This window comes from Pteropus medius, unplaced genomic scaffold (assembly GCF_902729225.1).
Source record: "Pteropus medius unplaced genomic scaffold, Ma_sr-lr_union100, whole genome shotgun sequence".
Taxonomy (NCBI): Eukaryota; Metazoa; Chordata; class Mammalia; order Chiroptera; family Pteropodidae; genus Pteropus; species Pteropus medius.
In genome coordinates, this window is record NW_024344371.1 from 7851382 (window position 1) to 7864689 (window position 13308).

Here is a 13308-nt window from a genome sequence, read left to right on the forward strand (position 1 = left end):
TGTTTATCCTTCTGCTATTGCCACACTATCTTGATGACGTTAGCTTTGTAGTTAATTTGAAATCCGATGCTCTTTTAAAAAAGAATAAGTGAAGATGTTTTACGATGCTACCATAGGCCTTCCTGAGCCTTGCTTAGACATTCTTGAAAAGTAGTAGTGGCATAAGCTGACTTTTCAAAGTTGTTTTTGTTTATTTCATTTTGCTTTTAAATAAAATGATTAGGAAGGAACCGTTTACAAGCTGTTTCTTCCTGAGGCAGCGAGTGGAATTTGCTCCACAGTTAGGAATATGGAGTGCACTAAAGCCTGTAGGGGCAAACCTCATGTTAAGAAGTTGTATCTTCAGTCGAATTCCTAATGCCAGAAGTTAAGTTTGGCAAACTCCTTCATGGCACAATCAACTAGCCTGTGTTCATTGCCTTAATGTAGTGGTTCTCAAATATGTAGTTCCTGGACCAGCAGCAGAAGCATCACCTTGTAAGAAAACCTCTGAGCCTACTGCATTCTGTTGAATCAGAAACTCTGGGTTGAGTTTCTGATTCAACAGGCCCAGCAATCTGTTTTAACAAGCTTTCCAGGTGGTTCTGATGCATGCTTAAGTTTGAAAACCACTGTCTTACTGCATGAGGCTTCCTGTCAGCCATTTCCTAATTCAGATGTTGGAGCTAGGAAGCTGCCTAGTGGCCTGTGACATGGTAGTTCATCTGGCTAGGAAGGGATTGGTGCTTTCCAAAACTGGAAAAGGGCAAGAAGTTGGGCCATTTCAGAGACTTGCATTGGACAGAGAGCATTGAGGCTTGCTTTAAAATCCACCTTTGTATTGCTATTGATTGCTTGGAGAGAGCACCACAGAGCAGCGCTATCCAAAAGAACTTTTCTGCGGCCATGGAAATGTCCTGTACCTGTCTGCTCCAGTACGGTGGGCACTAGCCACATGTGGCTCTTGAACATTTGAAATGTGATTAGTGTAAATGAGGAACTGAAATTTTAATTGTATTTAATTTTAATTAAGTCACCACATGAGACTGGTGGTTACCATATTGGACAGCATAACTCTAGCTCCTGCTTTTATGTCTGGACAACCACTCTAAGACATTCATTCATTGCAAGTCAAGGTCTGTGATTCAGAGCTGGCCATGATTAGCCACTTTAAGGGAACACCTATCAAGAAGAATATAATTTCCCCCAAATAGCAGTGTTTTAAACCTGGGAGAATAAAGAGTGGGTACAAGCACTGTCATTGCTTAAATTATATTCGGTAACAGTATAAATAGCACATTGCCAAATTCTAGCTGTAATTCTAGGGAAAGTAAGTGACCACATAAACTACAGAAGAAAAGATTAGAATTTAATTTAAACCTGGTGATTATACAGGACTTGGAGGACCCAGGTTAGGATGACAGTAGAAGCAAAAAGGAAGGAAACAAGTGCTATAGGAAAGAAAATAGAAACTGTTCCACTCATGGAGAATGCCTTGTCACTTAAAATTTATTTTTAGGTTTCTGAATTTTAAACATTCTTTCTGGGGCTATTTTTAATCTTAGAGTTTCCAAATCTGAAATTTGGAGATCAGTCTCATGCAGCTGAAAGAAGCATCTTAGCATTACATTTCAAAACAAAAAGCCAACCAGTTGTCATTAAAGGAGGCAGTTTTGCAAGAGAGAAGGACTGTTCCTCTCGAGGAAGAGGGATCAGGGTTGTCAGTGCTGCATTTGACATACCTTAAGTCCCTTCAAATATGAATTTCATTGTTTAATTTTTCTCCCTCTATAACATTTTCATGACATAAATGTCTATGTTCATCAAAAAAAAATTAAAAATACATATGAGCAAAAGGAAAGGGGAGAAGATCATCAGTAAGTCTATCACTTATTGATATGTACCGTTAGGTGCATTTCCTTTTAGGCTTTACATATCTGTGTATATCTAACTGTATCTATATCTATCTATATACATGGGATAATACATACATGTCATTTTTAACTTGCTTTTTTATTCAGTAATATATCAGTACTTATATATCTACATCATCATTTGTGGATCTGCTGTAATTTATTTAACTAGTCTCCCTTGTTTTCAGTAATTTGATACTATAAAGATTACTGTGAACTAGCACATGTTGTTGTGCCATTATCTAATTTCTTCCTTAGGATAAACATCTAAGAGTAAAACTGATGGATTCAAAGGGTATATATAACATGATTAAGGTTTTTGATGTACAAATCAAATTACCTATCATTTGTAACAGTCGAGTTAGTTTATTCCCTCTGCGTTCTAAAGATGAATTGTTCCAGCCTATAAAATTCCTCTAAACGGCAGCCTATTTTTTTAAAATCATGATCCCAGACTTAGGCCCTTCCTGGTCTCACGCTTCTACTTACAACGCAGCCTCTCCCACCTGTTTCCAGGCCTGCCGCCAGAACAGCCGCTAACTCTGCTAAGTGCATTGTGGTCCCAGTGTCTCATTCTCATCCTTGCACTCTTTTTCTTTTCCAGAGTGAATTAGATGTATCCTTTTCAATGCTGTAAGCCAAGTTTTTCGCAGTACTTGGCAAAACACAGGCTAGTCTTGATCAGGTAAGTGCCATGGGGCAGGAAAACGATTCAGCAGAATTTAAAATCCAGAATGCTAATCATCAGCTACTCTGACATGACAGCCGGAGGTACAGGTGCTTTGCAGAAGCACCCCACCTTTTTTTACAAATCTTATTAAATTTATGTATTTTTTAGACAGGGCGATATTGTGGTAGTACGTCATAATGACTGTTATATATTAACTTCTTTTAAGCATGTGGAATAGACCTTTCCAGAATTTCAATAACACGGCCAGAAAGTTCTTGGTCCCCATAGAGAGAATGGATTTTAATGGCTCCAGGTATTAATCTCCAGAAATTCCTCACGTGATCGGAATAAGGCCTTCAGGGATGGTAAACTAGAGGGTTAAAATAATTGCCTGGCTTGTATTCGTTTCCTTTTATAGCAGAAGATGCTCTCCTTTTCTTCTCTTTCTTCTCCCTTTTAAACTATGCAAGGACCTAAACAACAAGCATGATTTGCTTAGAATACTGCAGGCCTGCAGATTCTGGCAGGAGCCACTGGATTTTGTGTGAGTGCTCTGGGGAGAAGTTGACTTCTAAGTTAATTTTTACTTCAAAAATCTGTATACCACTTGAAAGCAATAAAGAAGAGTCCTTTGAGGAAAAAATCAAGCTCGAATCTAAAATAATAACATTAATTATAACAAATATATAATTATAACATGTTTATGTATATGTACATATACGTACATTTAGATATCTATGCCCAGAGCTAGTATATTCTGAGGAAATGGCCATTTACCTTTTACTACTGATAGAAAATGTCGTCATGTTGATAAACTTCACTTGCAGGCTGTTTAGAAGCTTCTTTAAATTAAGTGGGAAAATATGAGTGCCCTCTAGTGGTGAGTGACCTAAATCCATGATCCCTTTGACCTAGAAGACCCAATACCAGGCTGTATATCAGTATGTAACATTCCTTTTCGACTAAGCCTTTTAAAGCAATTCAAAGTAAATCTCTTCCTCCTTCTACAGGGGAATGAGGAAAATGCCTTTTGATTTAAAAAGTCATCAGAAAAATAGCAAAAGCTAATAGACACTTCAGCGGGAGTACAGGAACCCAAGTTCCTCTTTCTGTCCTGCCACCAACAAGCTGTGTGTTGGACAATATACACAACACCTCAACTTAAAATGATAGAATTAGAATTTGAAAACCCTCTTAGCCTTAATACTTTATGTTTCCATGATTCTAGGTAACTGAACTGAGTTACCTTACACCTAGAAGGAAGGGAGAGTCTTACAGGTTTAGATATTCAGAGAATTAAAGTGAATCAGATATAACAGGATATATATTATAGTTGGATTAGTTGTGTTCATTTATCTTATGTGCTGATTAGATGTTTATTAGAAGTAGAGATGGATTTGTCTTTGTATCCCTATGGTGTATATGTAGGTCTATGTAATGTACTCCTGCATTCTTGTCCAAATTTAATTTCTCCACCAAGGCACGCACTTTGTATCTTTCCCTCTCATTTTACTTAGTTTCACTTTGCCTTCTCTTCTTCTCTGACCAACATATATTTACTGTCCTTAGGAATTACTTAGCCATATGCATCTGACAGATTAGGAATTCGGCATCATTTAGAGAAGGGGACTAAATCTCTCCACACCTAGGAGTGTTTGTCTTTGCTCTAGGTATAATCTCACGTGGATCCAGAGGCCTAAAATTGGAGCAGGTAGCAGGGCAGGCAGGACCTGGGGCATCTGTCTTCTGTTGACATTCTTAAAAGGTTTTCCACCCTCAGCCATCTTAAAAAAAAAAAAAAATCAAATTAAAATCCCAGGACTCTGCTCTTCCTTATACATAGTTCTTCTTACACATCACATGTGCAAGCAGTACCTCTACACACCAGCTTCCTAACAGTAGGAGCCTTTCAGAGGTACATCCTGTTTCCTGCTCCCTCTGGGTAGGGGCATTCTGGTAGCATGTAACCAGGAACCTGCCGGAGCAGCTAATACTGTTGAGGTCTCTTCCACCAGGAAAGCTTCCTTAGGCCTTGAAGGGTTGAAAACAGAGAACTGATATCATTGCAACCTGGAGCTGGTTCTCCCAACACTTACAAGCACATAATCTTCTTTGTGTTGGCTCAGGCTTAGGAAGACCTTCCTTGTCAGCCCACATGGAATAGACACAATTTAGGGCTCAGTTTTGGTGCAGCAACAGGAGGATGGAGGTCAAAACCTCATGGAATTCCCAGAAAGCCCTTTCTTGCAGTCTTTTTCTCCAGATGCTTTATCATCCTGAAGCCTTTTAAGAATGGGGCAGTTTTCCAGAGTCTGCATGGTTACACTTTGAGAAATATAATACACCATTTATATTTCTCCTTAGTATGGGCTTGTTCTACTTCTAGTAAAACTAACATCATAGAGCAAGACAGATGGGATTTGAAAAAGAAATGACCTAAGCACAAAAATCAGGACAGAAATTCTGGCTGTTGAAAACCCTTCTACTAAGTAGAAACTCTCTGTTGCAGTCGTAGCAGGTGGAGCAGACTGCACCCTTGGGACCAAGCACGTCAATGACCTAAATCATTGACGTGCCATGAATAAACTCCTGTGCACTCTTCACATTCCACTCCACCCACTGGGCTCCACCCAGTGTTGCTTCTATAGGAAAGTTTTCCCTATCACATACTATTTAAGACTTAAAATTCCCTGAATTAAGTTGGTTTTTAGGAACCAACTGATGAGCTTCCCAAAATGTGCTCAGCTCTGGACCCCCAGGTTTGCTGAATTCTTCAGACAATTCATAATTTAAGGGAGCTGTGTCCACCCTCTTCTGCTAAATAGGGGATGGTGTCAGTGAACAGTACTGTCTGGGTTATGTCCGACTCTTCAGTTCAGTGTACACCTACTGTATGCATGAAGGTACAGAAAACTTCAACAGCCTTTTGGCATTTGGTGCCTTTAAAGAGGCTTAAAGACTTGTAGGGGGTGGGGGGCTAGAATGGAAAGCAGCAGTACTGCCTTTGGACCTAGGCAACTAGGGTCCTTTTCCTGGGCCCCACTCTCACTCTCCTTCAGCAGCACCCCTCTCCATAGTGTGAGGATGCTTATTCACTTCTTGGCCACCCCCCAGCTACCTGGGTCCCCAGAACTACTGGGTGAACGGAACAGACATCCCAGAGCCTGCTGCTAGGGCCTGGGCAGGCCTCCCCCAACCCCCACCCCAGGCCTTGGGGCAGGAATGATAGAGGCTGGGAAGGTAACTGTATCTCACGTACATGCATGGGAAGAAAAGCGGGGAGCAGGCTGAGTCCCTATTTATATTCTCATGCTCCCTCCACCCCAAGTATATGTATGGTACACCTAGAATCCAGGTTTTCTTGATTCAAAAATATCTAAGAAAAAAATATGTTTAGAACATTCATGTTTTTAGTTTACAAGTTTTTAAAGCCCAAAAGCCTAAGCAGTTAATTCTAGAATCTTAAAGCTCATATGGGTAATGTGAAAGGACCTTGATTCATGCCCCCTTTATTGCAGTTGAGAGTGGAGGAGTAGGAAGGGTCTCCATCCCACCTGCACTCTCTGTGACTCAGCTAGTTCTCTACCATGATGCTCCCTGGAAGAATGAAGGCTCCAGACAACAGTAATCAGCACCACCAAGATTCGCAGTCAGGCCCTGATCATTGCCCACTGTGGGGCATCTCTTTCCTTCTTTACCGTCCTAAAATCACAAATACCTTTAGAGGTCCAGAAACCAGGACAGGGCTTCTCCAAGTAGATAATTTCAGCCTGACTTAATGAGAAGTCATAAAAGTACTTGTTCAAATAGGGGCTACAGAAATGCTGACCAGAACAAAGAAACTCCCCAGGAAAGCCATCCTACTGTGAAGCGACAGCTTCTAAATGAACTGAAATTTTTTCAATGTTGCCTCGGACAGTTACAGTAATGGAGTCACTACAAAGGAACTTCTTTTGAGGTATGATGACTACATCAGGAACGACTCGATAATATAAGGAAGGAGTAAATTAGCTCCCCTCTCCCTGAAGGTTACTTTTAGTCATAGGATGTGAGTACTCTGGAATCGGAAGAAAACTACATAATCAGGTTGAAAGCTCACTTCTTAGATGAGAGGCTGAGGCCCAGGGAGGTTCTGTGACGTGTCCCAACATATAGAGCTGCTTTGGGGCAGAGCTGGCATTCTGGGTTTCCAAAGCCCTTGACTCTAGGGCGTAAATTAGATAAAAGATTAAATTCGACACAATTTTTTTAATTTGTAGTCATCTGAGGTAGACTGTGGCAATTTAGTCTCTAACAAACACTAATAAAGTGCCTGTCACCATGCTGTCTTGGTGTTGTCAAAGCATCCCCCTGAATTAAGGAAGAAGTTTTAGAGAAACACTAGTGTTTGGTTGGAGGATTCAGAATTGAAGAAAAATCTTGAGGAGAGCATCTGAATGTCTTGATAAGCACGCTCTCCAAAAGTGGAGTTCACATTCAGAGATCACTAAACATCTTTTTTTTTCCTTTTGAAAATATGTAAATTGAAGGCAGGGCTATAGAGGCTGAGAGCTGGCCAGTGGGTTTGAGGGAGTGTGTGCAGTTAGTCTAGTGTTTAGGAGGGGCAGGCCCTGAGACACAAGGAGCCAGGAGAGTCCTAACCAGTGCTGTCCTGAGTGATGAGTCTCAGAATAATGAACAGTCCCCAAGGGAGTCAGCCATTCGCCTGAAAAAGAGGTGCAAACGTTCCATGTTAAACAGTTCTGCCTTCCAGGCTTTTTGGGCTCTCATCAGCCTTAGCCATCTATTTCCTTTCATTGGGTTCTCTGAGCCCTGCCCATCCACTACTTTCTCCGACCCCTCCCGCACCAAGTCCTTTTGCCTTACTCCCACTCCCTTTGCTCCATGTGTTTGGGTTCTGTTTTCCACAGGAATATTGACAGCAACTTATGAGAAGTAACAGGAAAAATACAAGAGAAACGACAGGCTTATTTAACCCAGAGCTGACTTTCGTATTTGTGTAATTTTACATAAGTCTATATAAACTTTAAAAATTACACCTGGATGTCTTGTCGCTTTCAGAATATGGATGGTCTTTAAGGAAAACCTTCTTTGAAAAAACAAGATACATTCCTTTTCAGTGGCCTAATTAACAAGAGACAGTATTAAGTCTAAAAGTGAACAGAAGACCATATTACAAGGAGAGTATATCCAGGACTGTACGGAATCTTTATGATGATAGTTTTCTATGCAGTAGTAGTCGTAGTCGATTGTCCATGGAAAATGTGAACATACTGGCCTTATCTAATTTCATTGGGAAATTGAATGAAAGTATAAATAATGAGAGCAAGTTTTTTCCCACCATAAAGAACTTTGCTTAGCTAGGATCTTCAAGAAATAAAAAAAAAAAGAAGAAGAAAAATCAAATAAGACAATCTGAGACCAAAATCTAAAGTTAGAAATTCCTGTTTCTAGGCCAGGCTCTGCCTTGGAATTGCTTTTGAGGTTCCATTTGAATGTATGCTGCTGTTTTCTTATTAAAGGACAACTAGGCCACTACAGTCTGTTAAAATACCATGTTGAGAACGTGTTTTATGATTAAAATTCCAATATAGAAATCCAAAAAGTTTGATCATTAATTAAAAAATTGATTTCGCATGGCCCCAAGATATTCAGCTCCAATCTACATTTCATAGAAATTCAGAAAGGCTCTTAGGTTTCAGGGTTGGAAGGAAGTGCGGCTATGAATTTGCTCTTTGGGAAGCTGTTTCTAGTTTATGTCAGCTCCAACCTTAGGGTGCCCATGAGGAGAAACATGTTGCCTTAAGGATCTTTAAGTCAGTCAAATTCGGTATGGCCTGAAGGTAAGAGTTTCTTGAAATAGTCATTCTCAGCTCACCACGTTAATAGACCAACAGCCTGGACCTTTTTTGCTTGGTCTTATTCCAAATTTCAGGGCCGAGGTGTGTGTGCCTATGTTTATTGCCATGGGGCTTGGCATATAAGGCATTTTTTTGGTCCCTGCTCACCTGGCATATAGCCCAAATGCCATTACATCTGGCTTCATCAGTGTATACAAGTTGCTCATAAACCAAATCAAGATGTGAACAGCTGGATTCTTATTTTAAAGGAGTCATATGATTCCAGGGGGAAATTAGCTTTCAGGCTTTTGCTTCACATTAAATTTGGTTTGTGGTTTCCCTATATAGTGCCAGAAAGCTGCATGATTATTAGTGGTTTGAGCCAGATACTCAGATAGACAGGCAGTCAGTCACATGCCCGCGGTACAGAATGACCTCAATGAGCAACTTGTTTCCAAGGATGTTGGAAATTCAGACTAGCTGAAGAACCTTGTCTTTGCAATGTGAGCACGTCAGTGATTGATAGGATTCAGCAGTAAATTATAATCTGAATTTCAAAACACTTGGCCAGTTGCTCAAGGGGACATCTGAATTTCTGATCATCTACTTGCCAAAGATGGAGCAGTCTTCAGAGCAGTTTGATCTGGGAACCAATTCAATACAAATAGATTAAAATTAGATATTCTATCTCTGAGAAAATCATCTTTTGAGAATGTCAAAAGCTCTAAAGCTTTCATTGCCTTTAGTGAATACAACAGGGGGATTCTGTAGGCCACTCTTCATGCAACCACCTGTGCTCTCCAACTCTGCCTTTCTTTTTACCTGGCTGTCATTCCTGCTTTGTCTTGGCTTCTTCTAAGTTCTGGCTTTTGGGTCTGGTGAATAGGATTGAGTCAGGGGCCTAATATTCTAGTCCCAATTTGGCCATGGACAAAACAATCATCTATATAATTGGAAAATATTATTAATAGGTATATCAGAGTAAAGCTTTTTTTTCTGGGTCACTTAAGGAAAGTTCCCATGGGCTCTTGAAAAAGTTTATTCTGCTGGAACACTATTTGCACAGAGCTTAATGAGATATTACCGCAGAGCCTAATAGAAACTTAAAAGTCATTCACAGGGTTGTCTTAGTCTCTACAGATATAGTTCACTAAAAAAAATACAGTATAGACTTGGACATCTGGAATTACTGGGGAAAAAATCAGGTGGTAATGATTCACTTTACAAAGATTCACCATTTAATTATGAACTCTCTTCGTTCATTTAATCACTCAGTTGTTGAATGAAGTTTGTCTATTTGAAATAATGTCAGCTGATTTTTTAACCAACCAGGATAATGCTCTTTAAGCAGAGATGGAAACTAAGAATTCATAAACATTTAACCACTGTCATCATCTCATTCCGGTTCCTCTTCTACTTTCACAAAAGTTTGGTACTCGAATGAAGGGGCTCCTGGGAGAACAATTTGGCTCTAATTAGCTAGACTTCATAGTCTAACAGTATTTTCTTCTCCCCCAATGCCCTGTACTATCTAGTAGGAACTTCAGTAAGCTAAAGTGGCTCCAGAATTCTCAAATGAATATTTTTAGAGCTGTCCATTTATAAGTACTCTTAAAATTCAGAATTTTTATCTACTTGGGAATCGAATCAGGATTGCCTTGTTGTCTTCATTCATTCCTCCTCGTGGTTATTTTTCTTCAGCCTTTCAGACACAGAAGATAGGTTATGATGTAAGGTTATAAAGGCATTTTGGGGTGGAGGTTTGAGGGCTAAGAGAAGGTGTATACTCAGTAGCCTCAGGCCCCTCCTGAGAAATCTAGAAGCAGAGCAATCAAGACCAAACTTTGGGCTGAAATTCTAGCTCTGGCAGTTAACTAGCTATATGACCTTGGACAACAGCTTTGAGTCTGTTTGCTCCTATGTAAAGCAAAGATAATATTTAACATGTGCATCACAACTTATAGAGAAGACTGAAATAACATATAAAACATTCAACGCAATGCTAGAACATAATGCATATTCAATAAATTGTGGCTATTACTATTATTATCATTATCTGGGAAAACAACATTGTTCTTGAGGCCAGGTCATGCTCTAACCAAATTTCACTTGCTATGTTCTCCAGCTTAGTTCTCTATGTTCTCTAGCTAAAAAGTGTAGCTGTTCTATTTCTATGTCTATTATCTAGTTAGCTTAACCAAGGAGAAACTAGGTGTGTATGTATGCATGAACATAATTTATAATATAGACACCAATTTCAAAATTTAATCTCGGGAATTCTGTAAAAAAAAAAAAAAAAAAACTGGAAAACTTCCAGGCTGATTTATGCTATTACTTATTGAATGTTAACTCTAAAACCAATTTCCTTAATATGACCCTAGATAATGTTTAATTTAGACAAAGTACACATCATTTTGGATGAAATGGTGTTAAATGGCTGCATTGTGGAAACGAATCGGGCAAGAATTCTTGCTCCTCTACTAATTCTCGATAAGATGTCAGAAAGCTGAATAATGGAAGGCTCTGCCAGGCAACATCAACATAGGAAATGAGAATATGGAATACCTCTCAACATCTGTAGCCCCAAAGAATCTGGAAGAACATACACTGAAAAATGGGGTATCCTTCCAAAGACATTTTAAGTAGGTGTTTTTCAGTTCCTAATAGAAAACAAAACTGTATTTTAAAATGATGTGCAAAGAAAATTTTTCTGAGGGAGAGACAAGTTTTATTTTTTAACAATAAGCATTTCTTCTTCACTTGTTTAACTTTTCTTAAATAAAATTTTTGGCCTCTGCTTCCCTTTGCAAATTAAATAGCAGCATGAGGTGGGAAGAAAGTGTGGCAACTGTTTATCAGCCAATACAATTTGTAAAACTGACTTAAGCACATAGTACTTTGTCTTCTGAATGCTGTCTTTTTCCTTAAAAAGCCAAAACTTTATTGTATACATAATGAATACTGCAGAATTAAATTTTATTTGCCAGTTTCTAAAAACCTGATATCCATTTTATGGGCACTTGGCAATTACAATACTGTCAATGTAATTAACTATAGAGAATGTTACTACCAAATAATAAATGGTTATACATTAAAAAAAGCAAACTATCCTTTGTGCCATATTATAAAGGGTTTGTCTTATTAGTAAACTTATTTGTAAATGAAATTTACTTTAGTTCAAAGTTTAAAAATAAAAGGCAAAAAGGTATCTCTGTTCAGGTAGGTATGAAATTTATCCTTTCCTCACCCCTCCCTAACTTATTCCTTCAACCCCTCCTTCTGGAATGCCTTGAAGCAAAGAAAACTGCTAAATTGCTATGGAAGAACAATGTCCTCATCCCCCCGCCCAAACTTTCCATATGCTTTTGCTGCTCAGTCAAGAGTAGAACATATAGAACTGTCTTAAGTAAAAGCATATTTATGTCCATGTAGAGGTAGGAGGGCAGGTGCAATGGGGGAAATAGAATTAAAGTCTTGGTACATTAAGATATTGTGCCATCCAATGGAATTGCAAGAGTTCTTTCATCTACTATACTTTATCCTCCAAAAGGACATAAATGGACATTCTAGCACTAATAATTCATTTAGTGCTTACTGTTTTTTCTTCTCATGTGTATGTGGAGGGGGGATTTTAAATTCTTTATCCATTCCTAAACTACTTACATATTTCAAAGTTTGCATCTATAAAGAGCCAGGCAACCAGTCAATGATGGACTCATTCAGGAAGGCAGAGGAAACGTTTCTGACCTACTGGAACAGTGGGTAGTGTGTGTGTACAGATCCACCTTTGCACTGTCACCAAGGTCTGAGGAAAGCCCGGCCTAGATCAAAGTGCTTTGGAGGTCTTTCTGAGACATTAGTTGGGAAACACTGTCCTAGTTGGTAGGCACTTAATCAGTAGCACATTGAGGTAACTGCTGAAACTGGTACACCATAAGTAACTAGGGAGTGAACAAAATTAACTTTTGGGTCACACCAAAATAGCACTTGAATAACATCTTGGCACAGATTTAAGTACCTTGAGAGAGAATAACAATTAAAAAAAAAAAAAACACTAGATACCACAGGAAAAAATACTCAAGTACTTACTATATGTGGAGACCCTAGTAGATGTCTCATAACACTTGACTGATGCAAATGAAATATAATGTGACTGTTCTTACAGGCTATGCCATCATCTCACTTCAGGTTTATTGCTGAACTGTGACTACCAGCTTTAAGTGACTTTCACACTCAAGAAATTTGTCTTAAACTGGTCAGCTTTACCTTGTTCTTGGACGACATTTCAGACAGTGAACTGATTTTACAAGACTCATCAATTTTACCTGCTATAGCAAGGATTTAGCAAACTTTTTCTGTAAAGGGCCAGACAGTAAATATTTTAGGCTTTGTGGGCCATATGGTCTTTGCTATAACTACTCAGTTGTGCCACCATAATGCAAAAACAGCCATAGATAATACATAAATGAATAAGCATGGCTGTGTTCTAATGAAACTTTATTTATGGATACTGAAATTTGAATTTCGTAAAATTTACACATCATAAAATATTTTGATTTAACCACTTAAAAATTTTTAAATAATGCTTAGCTCATGGGCCATACAAAAACAAGTGGTAGGCCATAGTTTGCTGACCCCTGTTGTAGGCAGTCTTAGAAAAAGCTGGCTGCCGACAGACATTTTAGAGACCTAAATAATGGCAATACTACACGCATATATTGGATTTTAATTCTAATACTAGTATAAAGTTTTAGTAATGCATCCATGACTTTATTGAGACAATCACCACCACTATTTTTTTGGATTAAAGCATAGGTCATACATTTAAATATTCCTATTATGTTTTAACTTTTATTCTCACAGAGAACTGTGAAACTAACAATAAGGTTATTTAAATGCTGCCTCT

General features: G+C 38.7%; 1 protein-coding gene across 4 annotated transcripts in view; it reads left to right on the top strand.

The window, feature by feature from the left end:
• Window positions 1-12469, top strand: part of AP4S1 (adaptor related protein complex 4 subunit sigma 1) — a 39501-nt gene extending 27032 nt beyond the window's left edge. For 2 of the 4 annotated variants that reach the window (XM_039870478.1, XM_039870479.1), the window contains exons 5-6: window positions 2497-2508; window positions 10784-12469. In XM_039870478.1, the coding sequence (XP_039726412.1) occupies window positions 2497-2508; window positions 10784-10912 (141 nt within the window). In that variant the 3' untranslated portion in view covers window positions 10913-12469. Of the gene's footprint in view, window positions 1-2496; window positions 2578-6080; window positions 10701-10783 lie in introns of those variants that run through there. The other 2 variants (XM_039870480.1, XM_039870481.1) reach the window with 2 other exon arrangements.
• Window positions 12470-13308: the final 839 nt, after the last annotated feature.